The sequence below is a fragment of the Rhinoraja longicauda genome, chromosome 20, assembly GCF_053455715.1.
Source record: "Rhinoraja longicauda isolate Sanriku21f chromosome 20, sRhiLon1.1, whole genome shotgun sequence".
Lineage (NCBI taxonomy): Eukaryota > Metazoa > Chordata > Chondrichthyes > Rajiformes > Arhynchobatidae > Rhinoraja > Rhinoraja longicauda.
Window position 1 is genome coordinate 19,883,712 of NC_135972.1, and position 19,817 is coordinate 19,903,528.

Genomic DNA, 19,817 nt, shown 5'->3' on the forward strand with positions numbered 1-19,817 from the left:
AGAGGGTGTTAGCTACAAGGACAGGTTAGACAGACTAGAAGATAGACCAAAAAAGCTGGAGTAACTCAGCGGGACAGGCAGCATCTCTGGAGAGAGGAATGGGTGACGTTTCAGGTCGAGACCCTTCTTCAGACTGGTTAGGGATAAGGGAAACGAGAGATATGGACGGTGATGTGGAGAGATAAAGAACAATGAATGAAAGATATGCAAAAAGGTAACGATGATAAAGGAAACATTGTAAGCTGTTTGTAGGGTGAAAATGAGAAGCTAGTGCGACTTGGGTGGGGGAGGGATAGAGAGAGAGGGGGTGCAGGGGGACATTCTAGACAGACTAGGATTGTTCTCGAGGAGGTTGAAGGACGACCTGGCAGAAGGGTATAAAATTATGAGAGGCGTAGATAGGGTAGATAGAGTCTTTTTTCCCCAAGGATGAAAATGACAAATACTAGAGGACATAGCTGTAAAGTGAGAGGGGGAGTGTTTAAATGAGATTTATGAGGCAGGTTTTCTTTTCACACTGAGAGTGATGGATAGCTGGAACGCACTGTCAGGGATGGTGGTGGAGAAAGATACGATAGTGGCATTTATGAATCTATATTTATATCTGTAGATATGTAGGGAATGGAGGAATATGGAGGGAACGGGGGGATATGCAGGGAATGGAGGGATATGGAGGGATATGGAGGGAATTGAGAGATATGGAGGGAATGGAGGGATATGGAGGGAATGGAGGGATATGCAGGGAATGGAGGGACATGCAGGGAATGGAGGGATATGGAGGGATATGGAGGGATATGCAGGGAATGGAGGGATATGGAGGGAAATGCAGGGAATGGAGGGATATGCAGGGAATGGAGGGATATGGAGGGAAATGCAGGGAATGGAGGGATATGCAGGGAATGGAGGGATATGGTGGGAATGGAGGGATATGCAGGGAATGGAGGGATATGGAGGGAAATGCAGGGAATGGAGGGATATGCAGGGAATTGGGGGATATGCAGGGAATGGAGGGATATTCTCACATAAAGGCAGAGGAGATTAGTTTAACTTGGCATCATGGTGGGCCGAATGGCCTTCTCCTGCACTGGAATTTTGTTGTTTGTTTCCGTGTTGTGGAGAATTTGGTGGTCAGAGCTCAGAGGTGACCCAGGACCCCCTCCCTGTACTTACAACCTCAGCCTTACACGTAACATCAGGATTGTCCCGGTGTAAATGACACGTTGTTTGTTTATTATCAGAAAACGTACAGCAAAATCAATAAATCCAAATAAAGCTCACATCAAAATCCAGCTCACATCTGAACAACAACAACAGTACATCGCGTGGACTTTGGAGATGCACGTTCCACTGGAATCCATCCAGGAGACACACGGAAACATGGTTTAAACATGCGATTGAACCTTCGCGGTACGGAATTCATTCGTTGTCCCAAAGCTGTCCTCCCTTGCCATGTTAACTGCTGGTGTAGGACACATAGGTTGAGGAAGAGTTATTGGAGAGAAATATCATATATATATATATATATATATATATATATATATATATATATAGATTCTGTATGTTACATCTTTACTTTAGACTTTAGACTTTAGAAATACAACGCGGAAACAGGCCCTTCGGCCCACCGAGTCAGCACTGACCAGTAATCATTCCATACACTAGCACTATTCTACACACACTCGGCAAAACTTACAATTTCACAGAAGCCAATCAACCCGCAAACCTATACCTCTTTGGAATGTGGGAGGAATTCCAAAGAAAACCCATGCGGTTATAGGGAGAACGTACCAACTTGGTGCAGACAGCACCCGCAGTCAGGATTGAACCCGAGTCTCTGGCAGCGTAAGGCAGCAACTGTACCACTGAACCACTGTGCCGCCCAACTTCTAATGAGAACATGGTTTAATTTCCCATGATGGGAATCTTTTTCTACATTGAAGAGCGGAGGGACATCTGCAGGCTCATGCAGGTCATTGACAAGGCAGATGTGGACAGGAAGCTTCACATACAGGGGAGGCCAGAAGTGTAAGATGGCCATTTGTAAATCCCACAGGGAATTTCTTTTGCCTTGCCACTCTAAGGACCTGCATTCAATCACCCTGTGCTGCCCAGGTGGAGTTTGTGTGTTCTCCCTGTGACCACACGTGTTTCCCCCAGGTGCTCTAGTTTTCTCCCACATCCCAGAGACGTGCACCGAGCAAATATAATTATTAAAGGAAAGTTGAATGGCATGTGATAGAGAAATGGGAGTGATGAGATTGGTGTGTCCTGGGCCTGCATGGATGCAATGGGCCAAATGGTCTCTTAGTTACACAAGAACCGGGAGAATGTGGAATTCCCAGAATGTGCAGCCAAAGAGTGACTGAGTCACACAACACGGACACAGGTCCTTCAGCCCAACTCGTTCATCTTGACCAAGGTGCCCCATTCAAGCTAGTCCCACCTGCCTACATTTGGCCCATATCCCGCTAAACATTTCCTATCCATGTACCTGGCCAAATGTCATTTAAATGTTGTTATAGTACTTGCCTCAACTACCGCCTCTGGCAACTCGTTTCATATTTCTACCAACCTCTGTGAGATAAAGTTACCCCTCATGTTCCTATTGAATCTTTACCCCTCACAATCCTCTTTCCTCTGGTTCTTAATTCCCCAACCCTGGGACAAGGATTCTGTGGATTCACCCTATCTATCCCCCTCGTGATTTTACTCACCTCTGTAAGGTAACCCCTCAGCCTCCTACACTTCAAGGCTCTGATTTGTTCTGTAAATTTCCATACCTCAAGTTTCCCTCTCCCCTGACTCACAGTCTGAGGAAGGGTCAAGACCCGAAACTCACAGTCACCCATTCATTTTCTCCAGAGATGCTGCCTGATCCGCTGAGTTACTCCATCTTTTTGTGTCTATCTTCAGTGGGGAATGAGGTACAGATGTGATTAAGGGGGACCTGGATAGGCATATGAGGGAACAAGGAACAGAAGGTGAGATGGTGATGGACGGTGGTATTTTGGTGAAGTTACTGGGCTGGCAATTGATCCAAGGACAGGAGTTCGAATCCCACCACTGCAGATGGGGCTTTAAATTGAAGGGAGAACCTGGTGAACTTGGAACCACAAGATTGCTTCTCCAATGTGTTTGAGGGATCGAAACTCCACCAGCCTTACCCGGTCTGACCTGTACAAGACTCCAGCCCTACCAACCCTCATCTCCCCACCCCTCCCCCCACTCCATCCTGGGGTAATTACAGACGCACAACAAACCCGGGCATTGACAGCAATGTCCATGTCCTTTGAATGAATCAACACAGAGAGAGAAAGAGAGGGAGAGGGGGGGGGGCATGGAACATGCACAGTATACCAGCACGGGCAGATGCGGGCCGAATGGCCTGTTTTATGACGTGACTTCAATACAATATAATTTTCTTCACGGGTGGGGCCTGACATCTTTTCCAGCAATTACAGCCATCGGTAACCTGATTGTACAGTTTGGGGGATGGCCAGTTCTACAAGTGAGATCCTAAAAAAAAAAGCCCAACAATTTTTATGAAGTTGTTACATACAATGTTTACAGGATAACTCAATAAAACCGATTCTGCCTTGAACTTTGATACTCAGTCACAGCGCGCTGGATCTCACTGCGACGGGTCAGGGAAGCTGCCGTTGTCACAATGGTAGCTGTTGGCTTCATCTGGCAGCTCTTCCTGAGCTTGGCCTCGCTTCTTCCTCCAGCTTTCCCTCCGCGAGCCGTTGACCTGGTTCGTGGCGCCGTAGGACATCTTCTTCTGAGCGGTAATGCAGGTGGCGTCGTTGAACTCCGTCTCCTCCGCCAGCTCGTCCTGGTCGATGATGCCACACTTGTCCTCGCTGCTCTCCTCGGGGTCCGCCCAGTCCTGCTTCTCCCCCGAGGCGAAGACCCCGTAGAAGATCACGCCGCTGTAGTGGACCACCGAAGCGATCACAAACACGTTCTGCCACTCCTCACGCGTCTGCGGGCAAGTGGGGGACAGGACAAAACGGGGTTCAGACATGGCCGCCACATTACAATACGCTCAGCGGGGGAGAGAGGGAGGGTGGGCACAGTGGCGCAGCGGGTAGAGCTGCTGCCTCAAGCGCCAGAGACCCATTCGGGAATCAACGGAACAATAAAATTCTTACTTGCAGCAGCACAACAAATATGTAAACATAGTACTTTGTAAAAACTATAATAAACAACAAAAAAATACAGTATATATATCAGCCAAAACATTATGACCACCTGCCTAATATGCTGTTGGTCCTCCGTGTGCAGCCCCATACGCAGCAGTATGTGATGCACTGTATAGTGCGACACATTCCTCCCGTGACCACCATTAAAATTTTACAGACCTCTGTCTGTTCGGACCAGACGGGATAGCCTTCGTTGCCCTCACGCATCGATGAGCCTTGGGCATCCAACACCCTGTCGCCGGTTTGTGGTTTGTCCCTCCTCGGACCACTGTCGGTAGGTACTCACCACTGCTGACCGGGAGCACCCCACAACCCTTGCAGTCGTCTGGCCATAACAATTTGGCCCTTGACAAAGTCGCTCAGGTCTTTACTCCTGCCCATTTCTCCTGCATCCAACACATCAACTTCAAGAACTGACTGTTCACTTGCTGCCTAATATGTCCCACCCTTTGACAGGTGCCATTGTAACAAGATAATCAATGTTATTCACTTTGCCTGTCAGTGGTCATAATGTTTTGGCTGATCAGTGTAGAAACATATTGTGTATGTATGTGTATACATATATATACACACAAACATTCATATATATATATACACACAAACACGCACATACATACACACACATGTATAGATCAAACAATAATAGGTGTTTATTCACAAAATGCTGGAGTAACTCAGCAGGTCAGGCAGCATCTCAGGAGAGAAGGAATGGGTGACGTTTTGGGTCGAGACCCTTCTTCAGACTGATGTCAGGGGGGCAGGACAAAGTAAGAATATAGGTGGAGACAGGAAGATAGAGGGAGATCTGGGAAGGAGGAGGGGAAGAGAGGGACAGAGGAACTATATAAAGGGAGAAGTCGCTGTTCATACCACTGGGCTGCAAGCTGCCCAAGCGAAATATGAGGTGCTGTTCCTCCAATTTCCGGTGGGCCTCACTATGGCACTGGAGGAGGCCCACGACAGAAAGGTCAGACTGGGAATGGGAGGATGAGTTGAAGTGCTCGGCCACCGGGAGATCAGTTTGGTCAATGCGGACCGAGCGCAGGTGTTGAGCGAAGCGATCGCCGAGCCTGCGCTTGGTTTCGCCAATGTAAATAAGTTGACATCTAGTGCAGCGGATGCAATGGATGAGGTTGGAGGAGGTGCAGGTGAACCTTTGTCTCACCTGGAAAGACTGTTTGCGTCCTTGGATGGAGTTGAGGGGGGAGGTAAATGGACAGGTGTTGCATCTCGTGCGGTTGCAGGGTAAAGTGCCCGGGGATGGGGTGGTTTGGGTAGGAAGAGACGAGTGGACCAGGGAGTTACGGAGGGAACGGTCTCTGCAGAACGCAGAGAGGGGAGGGGATGGGAAGATATGGCGAGTGGTGGGGTCCCGTTGTAGGTGACGGAAATGTTGGCGGATGATTTGTTGGATCCGCTGGCTGGTGGGGTGGAAGGTGGAAACAATAATAGTGCAAAGACAAAACCAATGCTACGTAGTTCAGAGCTTATTTGGAAATTGTAGTGTTGAATCACCTGATGGTTTTAGGGAAGAAACTGCTCCTGAACCTGGACGTTGGATCCTGACCTCCAGAAGTTGTCAATTTGGACTTTGCACGTTCTACCTGTAAGTTTCCCTTGTGTTGTGCAGGGAGATTTGGTCTGGTGCGTATAATAATTACAAGAAATATAATTTCTGATTGAGAATGATCAGCCATGATCACATTGAATGGTGGTGCTGGCTCGAAGGGCTGAATGGCCTCCTCCTGCACCTATTGTCTATTGTCTAAAATACAACACAGAAGCAGGCCCTTCGGCCCACTATGTGAATGGTAATCTTTTTTTGCCCAGCTACACTAATCCCACTGTCCCTGCTAGGGTCCAAATCCTTCTATTCCTTGTCTATTGAAGTGTCTATCTAAATTCCTCCTAATTCCATGAATGAGCTGGTTGGTAGATGGAGCTGGAGTGTGGAGACCTGGTGCAAATGTGTGGAGAATATAGGGGGTTGGGGTTGGATAAGAGTAAAAAAATAATGTGTGTCTGCTTTGAAGGGCCTGCTTCCTGACTCTATGTTGAGTGGGGGCATTCCAGAGGTTAGTTCCCAAGCAGCTTAAAGCACATGCAACAGTGGTGAAGAGATAATGTCAGAGAGTCATGCATCCTGCCTAACGCACCAGTCACCTGAAGGGATTGAAAGCAGCCACGTTTGAGTGCTTCAAATCCAATTTCAGACTCAATTAATTGAATCACGGGATCTTGCAGAGGGCATTCAGCCCAACAGACGTGTGGTAACTCCATAAAGCTCTTCATTGACACTCACTGCTCTCCTCCGACCTGGCCTCACGTGTAGATGGAGAGTCTCCTGGTGAGTCATTGCTGACTCTGGCAGTTTCAGGCAGTGTATTCCTGATTCCAATAACCCCCAGGTGAAACCAATACCCCCGAACTACCTTTAGACTTTAGGGATTCAGCTTGGGCCCTTCGGCCCACCGAGTCCACGCCGACCATCGATCACCCCGTACACTGGCACTATCCTACACACCAGGGACAATTTACAATGTACTGAAGCCAATTAACCAACAAACCAGCACGTCTTTGGAATGCAGGAGAAAACCGGAGCATCCGGAGAAAGCCCACGTGATCACAGGGAGAACGTGCAAACTCCGTACAGATAGGATTGAACCCGGGTCTCTGGTGCTGTGAGGTAGCAACTCTATCAATGAAGGCGGACGGTAGGTTTGGTTTTACCTGATAGTCATAGAGTGATACAGTGTGGAAACAGGCCCTTCAGCCCAACTTGCCCACACCGGCCAACATGCCCCAGTTACACTAGTCCCACCTGCCAGCATTTGGTCCATATCCCTCCAAACCTGTCCTATCCATGTACCTGTCTAACTGCTTCTTAAATGTTGGGATAGTCCCTGCCTCAACTACATCCTCTGGCAGCTTGTTCCATACACCCACCACCCTTTGTGTGAAAAGGTTACCCCTCAGATTCCTAGTAAATCTTTTCCTCTTCACCTTAAACCTATGTCATATGGTCCTCAATTCACCTACTCTGGGCAAGAGACTCTTACCTTGTGTATGGTCATTCCACCAACGATCAGTGGGCAGATCATCCCCGACAGCGTGCCCACACCGTTGGAGATTCCCATCAGTATGCTAGCGTAGCGCGGAGCAATGTCCAGGTGGTTCACGTTAAACCCTGAGGTCAACATAAAAGCACATCAATGAGAGCGGATCTGGAACCTGCAAACGCTTCACTCCAACTTATAAATAATCCTCAAGTGTTCACAAGTTCATAAGTCATACGAGCAGAATTTGGTCATTCAGTTCATCGAGCCTACTCCGCGATTCAATCATGGCTGATCCATCTTTACCTCTCAACCCCAATCTCCTGCCTTCTACCCATAACCTTTGACACCAGTACTAATCATGAACCTGTTAATCTCTGCTTTAAAAATACCCATTGACGGCTTCCTCAGCCATCTGCGGCAATGATTTCCACAGATTCACCACCCTCTGGCTAAAGAAATCCCTCCTCATCTCCTTTCTATGGGTATGTCCTTTTATTTTGAGGCTGTGCCCTCGGGTCCTAGAATCTCCCACTGGAGTCAGAGACATACAGCATGGAAACAGGCCCTTCAGCCCAACTTGCCCACACAAACCAACACATAACATCTACATTAGTCCCACCTGCCTGCATTTGACCCATATCCCTCTAAACTTATCCTATCCATGTACCTGTCCAAATGATTCTTAAACATTGCGATAGTATCTGCCTCAACTGCCTCCTCTGGCAGCTCGTTCCATATGCCCACCATCATTTCTATAAAAAAGTTAACCCTCAGGTTGCTATTAAATCTTTCCCCCCTCACCTGAAACCTATGTCCTCTTATTCTCGATTCCCCTACTCTTAGATTTTTTTTTAGATTTAGAGATACAGCGCAGAAACAGGCCCTTCGGCCCACCGGGTCTACGCCACCCAGCGATCCCCGCACATTAAAACTATCCTACACCCACTAGGGACAATTTTTACATTTGCCCAGCCAATTAACCTACATACCTGTACGTCTTTGGAGTGTGGGAGGAAACCGAAGATCTCGGAGAAAACCCACGCCGGTCACGGGGAGAACGTACAAACTCCGTACAGATAAGACTCTGTGTGTTTACCTGATCTTTTCCTCTCATGATTTTGTACACCTCTATGAGATCACCCACCATCCTCCAGCACTCCAAGGAACATTAGAGTCCTACCCTACTCAATAGAAACTAGTGGAAACATTCTCTCCACATCCACCCTATCCAGACCTTTAACTATTCGGTAAGTTTCAATGAGGTCCCCCCTCTATGTGTTGGTGAACCTCCCTTTGCCCAGAAGAATACCTGAAACAGGATACAGGATGAAGGGAATAACATTTAGTGCAAGATAAAGTCCAGTAAAGTCTGATTAAAGATAGTTCAAAGGTCTTCACAAAGAGGTAGACAGGAGGTCAGGACCATTCTAGTTGGGGAGAGAACGGTTCAGTTGTCTGATCCATGTGGCTTCTAACCCAGATGACAGCATGGCTGAACCCTCACAGACTCTCTTCTGGGATAATAGCATCACCTGTCTGGTGTGTGTCCTAGCCGGTTCCTCCTTTCCCCGCTCCCAGCAGAGTAGTGTGAGGAGGGATCTCACTGGCCTCAGCTGGCTTACAATGCCTGACTTACCGTGCTCCTGGTGCATCCTCCCGTCCAACATCACTCTCGTCCAGGAGCAAGAACTTACTCTGTCCTTCAGCCGTGACTCAGAGACGTGGCAGATTCAATCTTTCCACGCCTCACTCACCCCAGGCCTGCCCCACTTCAGGAAACCAACATCCCCGCGAAGTGTACGTGGAATTCAGTCCCGCTGTGTCTGAGCCAGCTCTTTAAAAATACTTCCCCACACCCACCCTATAAGGACAGCATGGTGGCGCTGCGGTAGAGTTGTTGTCTTACAGCACCAGAAACCTGGGTTTGATCCTGACTACGGGTGCTGCCTGTACGGAGTTTGCACGTTCTCCCTGTGAGCACATGATTTTCCTCCGGGTGCTCCAGTTTCCTCCCAAATTTCAAGGACGTGCGGGATTGTAGGTTAATTAGCTTCTGTAAATTGTCCCTAGTGTGCAGGATAGAATTATTGGATTATTAGCCAATGCGGACTTGGTGGGCTGAAGGGCTGTTTCCATGCTGTATCTCTAAATTAAACTAAACTAAACTAAACTCACCCCCTCCCCACCCTTTGCCCTGCATTTTTTCCCAGTCCATATACATATCCATTTTGCTCTCCCCCCTCCCTCCACTCCCATCTCTCCCTCCGGCTTTACATTTACATTTCCCTCCTCCTCGTCTCTCCTTATCTGGCACTCTTTTGTCTCCTTTTCACCTCTAGCCTTTGTCACTTACTCCACCCATCTGCCAATCACCACCTCACCTGTATCCAACTATCACTTGCCAGGCTTCATCCCACACCACCTCATTTCCCAGCTTTCTCCCCCTATTGCATTAGACTGAAGAAGGGCCCCGATACGAAACGTCAATGCTGTCTGACCCATTGAGTTCCTCCAACACTGTTTTTGCGCCATATTAGTCTTGTATATTCTTAAGCTTAAGTTGGTGAAAGCAATGAGCCAGAGTAAGGGTGTTTCTTGATTAGTAAGGGTGTCAAAGGTTACAGGGAGAAGGCAAGAGAATGGGATTGAGAGAAAAAGATAAATCAGCCAAGATTGAATGGTGGAGTAAACTTGAAGGGCCGAGTGGCCTGACTCTGCTCTTTTTTTAATGAACTTATGAACCTATGAAGATAAGGAGAGAAGAGGAGAAGTAAAATGTAAAGCAGGAGGAAGAGATATCAGTGAAGGGGACGGGGAGAGGGGGTTAAAAGGGGTAGTGGGGAAAGGAGGTAACCCACCTGAAATGGCAAATCCACTGAATCCAACAGCGAGCACCAGGAAAGAGATTGCAACCGCCCTGGTGTGGGAATATCCGACAACCAGCAGCAAAGTGGCCTCCATGCCAAAGCCTGGGGAATAATGAACCATGTCAGTGGCTGGAATCGTCAGCTCAAGCAGTCTCCACGATTCTCCCATAGACACAAAATGCTGGAATAACTCAGTGGTCCAGGCAGCATCTCTGGAGAAAAAGGATGGGTGATGTTTCGGGTCGGAACCCTTCTTCAAATCCTGAACCTGAATGAATCCGAAGAAGGGTCCCAACTTGAAACGTCATCCATCCTTTTTCTCTCAAGATGCTGCCTGACCCGCTGAATTACTCCAGCATTTTGTGTCTATCTTTGGTATAAAACTAACATCTGCAGTTCCTTGCTTCTCCAAGATTCTATGCTCGTATCCTGCATCGTACCAGGCCCCCCTTAGCAACTGCCCTCTCCCTTTCCCATACCCTCTCCTCCGTTCCCCACCCTAGTGCACATCAATTTCTCCCACCATCTCCCCCCACCCCAATCACCATGCTCCTTTCCCCTCCTCCGTACACTCTTCTCCCTTCCCTAAGTCCCCCATTTTCCCTTTTATTCCCCCTCTTTCCCCTCATCCCGTCCCCTTCCACCCACATCCCTCCCTCCGGCATTACATTTCACTCCTCCTCTTCTCTCCATATCTGACACCCTTTTCCTTTTCACCCCCAGCCTTTCTCATTTACTCCACCCATCTGCCCATCAGCCTAAACCTCAAGACAGACACAGAGTGCTGGAGTCACTCAGTGGGCAGCGAAAAGGAATAGTGATGTTTCGGGTCAGAACCCTTCTTCATACTCAACCTGAACTTAGTTCTCAGCCTCTCGGATGCTCTGACCATTAGTCGCACTTCCCCTCTGACAGCTAGGCTCTTCCAGATTTGGTGCAGGAGTGGAGTTTGGGCAACTCCCTCTCTGATATTTTGCCTGTCAGGCCTCTCTCCAGCTGATCACATCAGTGGTGTCTATAATCTGTGGAGCAGGAAATTGTCTGGAGCCGTTTGACGAGACAATGACCATGTCCTTCTCTCCATGACAACCATTGACAGGACCGACCTTTACATCTTTGTGCCTTTCGCTTCATCCTATTTCCACCCCTGTTCACGGCTGTTAAATTACACAGCCCAGCACCTCGTACTTCAGCTGTTCTCAGGCAACTGAACCATCCTCTCCCCAACTAGGGAGCGGTCCTGACCTCTCATCTACCTCATTGGAGACCCTCGGACTATCTTTAATTGAACTTTACTGGACTTTATCTTGCACTAAACGTTATTCCCTGTATCACGTATCTGAACACTGTGAACGGCTTGATTGTAATCATGTACAGTCTCTCCACTGAGTGGAGTGCAAGCAACAGAAAGCTTTCACCGTACCTCGGTACACGTGACAATACTAAACTAAACTAAATAAACTAACTAATAATACATGAGATAAAAGACACAAGGAATGAAGATGCAGACGAGTCTATAAGTGATCAGTGTCGGTGACCAAAGGTGACCAAAGGCAGATTTCTGCCCAACCCCATTCCTTTTAGTTTTTGTTGATTCTATTTATTTATCTATTATCACGTGTACCGAGGTATAGTGAAAAGCTTTTTTATTTGTTGCATGCTATCCACTTAGTGGAAAGACTACACATGATTAAAAACAAACCATGCACAGCGAACAGATACAGAATAAAAGGAATAACACTAAGCCCGCGCAAGATAAGGTCCAGTAAAATCTGATTAGAGATAGTTCGAGGGTTTCCAATGAGGTAGATGATAGGTAAGGACCGTTCTCTAGCTGGTGATAGGATGGTTCAGTTGCCTGATGACAGCTGGGAATTAACGGTAGATGTAGATGGAGTGAATGGAAGGGAGGTTGGTTTGTGTGATGGTCTGGGCTGCATCCACAACTCTGCAGCTCATACAACCCTCACGACACAACCTAAGTGGGTTGTCAACCTCATCCTGGATCTTCCCTCCACATCTGGCAGACAATCGGGTGGCAATTCTGAAAGCAGTGACTGGGAATGTAGACCCCCCTCTTACCGCCACAGTTCATGATCTTCCGAACAGCAGTTGTGGACAGGATATTCCGGCTCCTCAGCAAGTCAGCGATCTGCCCTCCAATTGGCACGACAATGGTCATCACCATGTGTGGCACAGCTGACAGCATGCCCACCTGCCAGCAAGATGGTTCAAGACCCATTGGTATTATTGGAAGACCAGGTGTTCAGTAAATCTACACACTCAGTGACTGTTGACAATTTATAAAGACCCTCGATTTGCAATAGTGACAGGGGCAGCACAGTTGTGCAGCGGTAAAGTTGCTGTCTTATAGCATCAGAGACCCTGGTTTGATCCTGGCTATGGGTGCTGTCTGTACTGAGTTTGTACGTTCACCCTGTGACCACGTGGGTTTTCTCCAGGTGCTGCAGTTTCCTCCCACTCTCTAAGGCTAATTGGCTTCGGTAAAATTGTAAATTGTCGCTCGAGTGTAGGATGATACTAGTGTATGGGTTGATCACTGGTCGGCAAGGATTCAGTGGGCTAAAGGTCCTGCTTCTGTGCTGTATCTGTAAAGTCCATGGAGAGGTTGGGGAGGCTAGGACTTTATTCCCTGGAGTGCAGGAGGATGAGGGGTGATCTTATAGAAGTGTACAAAATCATGAGAGAAATGGGTAGTGTAATTGCCCAGTCTTTTACCCAGAGTAAGGGAATCAAAAACCAGAGGACACAGGTTTAAGTTGAGGGGGGAACGATTTAATAGGAAGCTAAGGGGCAACCTTTTTACACAAAGGGTGGTAGATATATGGAACGAGCTGCCAGAGAAGGTAGTTAAACCAGTACTATCACAACTTTTAAAAAACAATTGGACAGGTATGTGAATAGGACAGGTTTCGAGAGATATGGGTCAAACTCAGGCAGGTGCGACTAGTGTATATGGGGCATGTTGGTCAACATGGGCCAGTTGGGCTATAGGGTCTGTTTCCCTGCTGTATGACTCCATGCCTCTATGATTCCAAGCCAGCTGTTTTGTCATTCTACAGATGTTGCAGGTACCTTTAAAACCCAACGACCCTGTGTTTTGGAGACACGAGACTGCACATGCAGGAATCTTGGGCAAAACACAAAGTGCTGGAGGATCCCAGCGGGTCAGGCAGCATCTGTGCAGGGAATGGACAGGCGACGTTTTGAATCGGGACCCTTGTACAGACTGATTTGAACATCTATCTTATCCACCTTTCGCCCCCTACTCCAATCAGTCTGAAAAAACATCCCAGCCCAAAATCTAATCTGCCTATTCCCGCCAGGGAGGTTGCCTGACCCATTGAGTTCCTCCAGCACTTTGTGTTTTGCACAAAAATATTCTCCTCTATCTTTCTTCCCCTTTAAGTAATTTGCCCTTCCTTCATTCAAAGTGTCCCCACTTTAATTAGTTATACCCGCTCCATCTTGCCCTGTCTTGGTATCGTAATGTTCCTTTGTGTCTTTGATTATTCATTGTCTATTATTTACATGTAATGGGTTTTTAAGGCTGCTCCTTGCGTATCCTTGGCCCCTATTTAATTAAAGTTCCACCAGTTCTCCTGTCATCCAGAGCGAGATAGGATCATAGCTGTAACTACGCCAAGCCGAGGTGAAGGGGATGTAACAATAATAGAGTTTAATGAAAAGGTTTCTGTGATGTTATTGGCAACTCCTTCAATCAGATACCAGATGTTTAATGCTTTTATTAATTTCAGTAACGTACTAAACCCTTCATGTTAGGATATTCCACATGATGTACGAGCTTGAATTCTAACCCACTCTTTTTATTCTCAGACAACCGGAACTCAATCCAGTATTTGCCGCTGGGCTTGGAGATGGCGGGGAGTGTTCCACTGATTCTATGCTTTCGGGAAGTCCCCTCAATTCCCCAACCCACCTCAGAGGAAGTCAGAGGAACTCATCCCTGGCTTTTGCATGCAATAACTTCACCTATAGTGAACTTCAATAGCTCCAAGTCCCATTGTGTGAAATGACCTTGTGTTGGTCATAATGGCTTGACCACTGTTTACTTGGAAGCGAGACATGGTGTGATCGCCGGACTACATGGTTAACGAGGACTAGAGAGAGATTGAGGGGGAGAGTGAGAGTGAGTGAGAGAAGGAAGGAGAAAGAGAAAGGGAGCGAAAGAAAGAAAGGGAGAGAGAGAGAGAAAACGAGAGAGGAGAGAGAGAGAGAGAGAGAGAGAGAGAGAGAGAGAGAGAGAGAGAGAGAGAGAGAGAGAGAGAGAGAGAGAGAGAGAGAGAGAGAGAGAGAGAGAGGAGAGTGAGAGAGGGAGAGAGAGAGGGAGAGAGAGAGGGAGAGAGAAAGAGAAGAGAAGAGGAAAGAGGAGAGATAGGAAGGGAGAGGGAAAGAGAGGGGAGATGGAGAGAAAGAGAGGAGAAAGAGAGAGAGAGAGGGAAATAGAGGACAGGGGAAAGAGAGAGGGAGACAGAAAGAAAGAGAAAGTGAGAGAGGAGGAGAGAGAGAAAGTCAAAGAAAGAACAGGGAGGGACAAAGAAAGGGGCAGATAGGTAGAGAAAGGAAAAAAGAGTGGGAGTCAGAAAGAGAACGACAGAGGAGGAGGAGGTGGGGAAAAAGTTTAACGGGATAGAAAGAGAAGAACAAAGAGAAAGAAAGGAACAGAAAGGTAGAAGGAACAAGAGAAAGAGAAAGAGAAGAGGGAGTATGTAATTGACTATAAAGAGTTTGAAGTATTCTAAAGTTGTGTAAAGTGTTTTAGAAATATATTTTCTAAAAGGTATGTTCTCCATCCAAAACTGAATTTGCATTTTGCCCTAGTGGCTGGAATCAGGGGTGCACCCCAGTTATTGCCCAGACATCAAGCCACTGGCTTCAAATAACAGGAACACTGATATTCGCAGTCCACATGTTATTGTGTTGGGCTAGGGCCGGTGGTCAGGATGGGCTGGGTCAGGGTACTTGCTTGGGTGAGGGATGGGATGATTGGCAGTGTGAACTGGGTCATGCCTCGGACCAGGCATCAAGCCCTCAGTTCAAGACCATGATCCACAGTGGAGGCACCGCAGCGGAAGAAGAAATCGGAATCTTTTTGCTTACCTTGCTGATGGGAAAACCAAAGACTTCCTCAAAGTAGGCCGGCTGGCTGATGAGCAGCAGATAGAAGGTCCAACTTCGGCAGAAATTGGCCACGATGATGGCGTACACCGGCATTGAGGTGAAGAACTTCAGCCAGGGCGTCCTGAACTTCTGTGTGAGGGACGGACATTGGGCACAGTCAGTCACAACATGCCAGGACGTGCTAGGAACCAATTTCCTCTCTACCTTGTGTCACCCAGTGGAACTGCAGGTAGAACCATGGCCTCACAGCTCCGGTGACAGGTTAGATCCTGACCTCCCGTGCTGTCTGTGTGAAGTTTGCACGTTCTCCCTGCGACCAGATGCTACAGCTTCCTCACACATCCCAAACGCGCGTGAATAGATGGGTTAATTGTGGGGGAACAAGGTAAATGGTTCATGGTTAATGGATCATGGAACATAGTTAATGGTTAATTCAGTCTGAAGAAGGGTCTCGACTCGAAACGTCACCCATTCCTTTTCTCCAAAGATGCTGCCTGTCCCGCTGAGTTACTGCATTTTGTGTCTACCTTAGATTTAAACCAGCATCTGCAGTTCTTTCTTGCACATAGTTAATGGGATTGTTCTGTCAGCAGTCATGGACTTGGTGGGCCAAATGACCTTCCTATATCCCTGTGGAATACAAGTGCATTTATCCACCATGCAAGTTGCAGCTTTATTAAACTTTGGGTTACAAATTGCTGGAGTAACTCAGTGGGTCAGGCAGCATCTCTGGAGAACATAGGTAGGTGACTTTTCGGGTCGGGACCCTTCTCCAAATGGAAAGCCGAAACATTGTCTGTCCATTTCCTTCCACAGATGCTGCCTGACCCACTGAGTTCCTCCAGCTGCTCTCCTTTTATTGTGCATCTTAAAGCTCTGCACCCCTTCTCTCCTGCAAACCTACCTCTCTCATACCCAATTTTTCACCCACCGAGTCCCTTCCTTCCTGGCTCATTGCCAATCTTTGCCTGAAAAGTCTCCAGAGGATGGGAGATTGGTCTGCTTTTTGGGCTTTTTGACTGCATTTAACCCCTCCCCCTTTGGTCATACTGTAGACTGACTAAGCCCCCCACCCCCTCCCACATTACCAATCCTTTCCACTCGTCACTTTAATTTCATGTTTCACGTATTTTGAGTTTTTTGACTGTTGGCAGATCAATTTCCCTCCTGGGATAAATAAAGTTCTCGCGTCTCGTATCGTATTACTTATAGGACAAGCATTCAAAAACCTGGATCAAAAGTCCACTAACTCAACCAATATCTGACCATCTCGTATCATACCTGGGTGAGTTACAGAGTTTGGGATAAACAGCAAGAGAGGTTTTGAGTGCCGAGTTGCTGACTCTCAAACCTGTGTGTCTAAACCTTCTGTGGGCCCTCCATGAATGTTGCGCTGTCATCCGTTGTGTCCAACATCCAGGCTATGGACTCTTGCTGAGGTCTCACCTGGCCGGTGTTGAGAGAGGCTTTCTCCCCAATGCTGTTCTCGATGTACGCCCTCTCTTCGCTGGTTATCGTCGGGTGCTTGGCTGGACTTTGGTAGGCTAGGAGTAGCCAAAATACGTACCAAATCATCCCGAATACACCTGTGGAATTGGAAAGGAAGATGATTAGTCTGTACGTGGTTGAAAAGGTGGCGGCCCAGGAGGTTACATTGGGGCTGATGTTCTGTGGCCTCAGGTGGTGGAGCAGGCGGTTTGAGTGCGGTCCTGGCACCGTCTTACCCTGGGTCCCGTCATTACCACGGGACTGCCAGTAATTACAGAATGGCTTTGACATCCGCTGGAGCCCTGCCCCAGACTCACCGGCTGTCAGAGCTGTGGTTACCTGTTTGGACAGCACCACCAAGCTCACGGCTTCCACCAAGGGTGTCAGTGCAGGGGATCGCCACCACACACATGTTCCCCTCGGGGTCAGACACCATCTGGACTTGGAAATATACAGTCAGTCCCTCACTATCGTAGGGTCTGTATCCAGGAGATCCCTCACCATCAGCACCTTCTGTAGAAGGACAACAGTGGTTGAGGGAGATGGTGCCTCACAGCGCCAGACCCGGGGTGTGATCCTGACTATGGGTGCTGTCTGTGTGGAGTTTGCACGTTCTCCATCTGACTGCATGGGAGCTCCGGTTTCCTCCCACATTCCAAAGACATGCGAGTTAGTAGGTAATTGTCTGCTATAAATTGCCCTTAGTGTGTTGGGAGTGGAGGAGAAAGTGGGAAAACATAGAATTAGTGTGAACGGGTGATCGATGGTCGGCGTGGACCTAGTGGGCTTGAAGGGTATTTTTTCCATACTGTATCTCTAAACTAAGCCAAAGTAACCATTATCTTCTCAAGGGCAATCAGACAAAGGCAATAAATGCTGGCCCTGCCAGCAATGTCCAGATTCTGAAACAAAATGAATGAATTAAAAACTTCCCCCTCACCATCATCCACAGTTCCTTCCTACATATTAAGCCACCACATCAAATGGGTTTAACTGATGATTTGTGTGCAATACAAGATGACACTGGAAAAGTGGCGACTCTTGTGCTATCTTGTGTATTGTGTAATCTACTATTCCTACGCCCGAGTACTTGGGTTGATTGTGCTCATGTATAGCAGGATGTTACTGAACTGTATGCAAAAGCAGGATTTCACTGTACGTTACCAGGTACATGTGACAATAAAGTACCGCTGAACCATTCAACCATTGAATTAGTGGTCACTTGTTCCCCCTGGGCCCGGAGAGACTCACCGTAAACGTAGAAAACAGAAGACCAGCCTTTATATTGGACCAACAATCCAGCGAGTGGCATGGCAACAACTGCCCCGGCATAGGAACCTGAGGAGGGGGAGCAACACAACGAGCAATGAGAACAAGCCACCGCTCTGCAGGAAGACCACCGTACCTTGCCAGCGATCGTCCCCACACAATCTGTAGGGGGAGGAGGGGGTTGGGGACCAGTGGCAGTGTTATCATGCACTGTATTTAAGAGGAAAGAGGAGAGGACAGAAGCAGAAGACTTTTTACAAAGCATCAAGTTGTTCGCAATTGGAATGGCCCATGGGAACGGCTCTACAGCCTCTCGTGAATTCACAACGATGGATTCCCTCGCTTGTCATGTCCATTCTTATTCCCCCGTTTCCTGACCGAGGGCGCTACGGTGGAGTGGAGTTGCTGCCTTACAGCGCTTGCAGATCGCGAGACCCGGGTTCGATCCCGGGTCTCCGGTGCTATCTGTACGGAGTTTGTACGTTTTATCTGCGACCACGTGGGTTTTCTCCGAGATCTTCAGTTTCTTTTGGTTAATTGGCTTGGTATAAGTGTAAATTATCCCAAATGTGTATGGGATAGTGTAAAATGTGCAGAAATCACTGGTCGGTGCGGACTCAGTGGGCAGAAGGGCCTGGTTCCGCGGTGTATCTTTAAACTAAACTAAATTAAACTAAACACACGGATAGAATTATAGAAGCAGAGGAACAGGCCCTTCGGCCCACAATCTCAATGCCCAACATGATACCAAGATAATGAAGTCTCTTAAACTCCACCATCGCATCTGCCACAACCACCACCCCTGGCAGCGTGTTCCAGGCACCCACCACCCTCTGCATGGAAAACCTGTCCTGCATATCTTCTTTAAACCTTCCCCCTCTGACCTTAAAGATGTGCCCTCTAGTATTTGACATTTCCACCCTGGGATAAAGGTTCTGACTGCCTATCCTATCCACTGTATGCCTCTCCTGATTTTATATAGATCAGGTTTCCTCTCAACCTCATTGAGTTCTACAGCACACAAGAGGTCCTTTGTCCCATTATGTCCATGCCGACCATTGAATACCACTTTCCACTAATCCCATTTACTAACACTTCATAAGTTCACACGTAATAGGAGCAGAATAGGCCATTTAGCCCATGAAGTCTACTCTAACATTCTATCATGGCTGATCTATCTTTCCTTCTCAACTCCATTCTCTTGCACTCTCCCCATAACCATTGACACCCTTACTTGGTCCAGAGTTTTCTATCCCTGAGTAACTCCAATGATCGAGATGTTCACAAGTCACAGTAACCACAGATTGGGTTGGCAGAACTGGTATGCAGGGAATGGAGGGATATGGATCATGTGCAGGCAGCCAAGGCCAATCTTTCAGACCAGTCTGAAAAAGGTCTTGACCCAAAACATCATCTATTCCTTCCATCCAGAGATGCTGAGTCACTCCAGCATTTTGTGGCTATCTTCGGTCTAACCCATCATCTGCATTTCCCTTCTACGCAGGTAAGAGTTGGTCTTGGCATCATGTTCAACATAGACATTGTGGGGTGGCGGGCCTTTCCTGTGCTGTACCGTTCCATGTTCTAGTTGTGAAGCAGAGTTGTTGATTAAGTGGGAGTTACAGTCGGCCAGTGAACGCTGGTATGCTGAGGGAACAGGACTTCCACAGGGAACACAACTAGCAAGAGAAGATCATTTGTGCCGTTCCACCATTCATCAGTGCCATGGCTAACCATCCACCCCAATGCCATTTCCCTGCACCAGC

The 19,817-nt window shown here is 47.8% G+C and overlaps 1 protein-coding gene across 2 annotated transcripts in view; it reads right to left on the reverse strand.

Moving 5' to 3' along the window:
- Positions 1-1,227: 1,227 nt before the first annotated feature.
- The window catches only part of slc17a8 (solute carrier family 17 member 8), a 40,645-nt gene continuing 22,055 nt past the window's right edge, over positions 1,228-19,817 (reverse strand). Inside the window, exons 6-12 of one of the 2 annotated variants that reach the window (XM_078416568.1) lie at positions 18,034-18,120; positions 16,741-16,880; positions 15,274-15,423; positions 12,214-12,346; positions 10,123-10,233; positions 7,265-7,392; positions 1,228-3,985 (exon numbers count right to left, since the gene is read on the reverse strand). In XM_078416568.1, coding sequence (XP_078272694.1) covers positions 3,632-3,985; positions 7,265-7,392; positions 10,123-10,233; positions 12,214-12,346; positions 15,274-15,423; positions 16,741-16,880; positions 18,034-18,120 — 1,103 coding nt within the window. In that variant the 3' untranslated portion in view covers positions 1,228-3,631. The remainder of the gene's footprint in view (positions 3,986-7,264; positions 7,393-10,122; positions 10,234-12,213; positions 12,347-15,273; positions 15,424-16,740; positions 16,881-18,033; positions 18,121-19,817) is intronic. The other variant, XM_078416569.1, reaches the window with a different exon arrangement.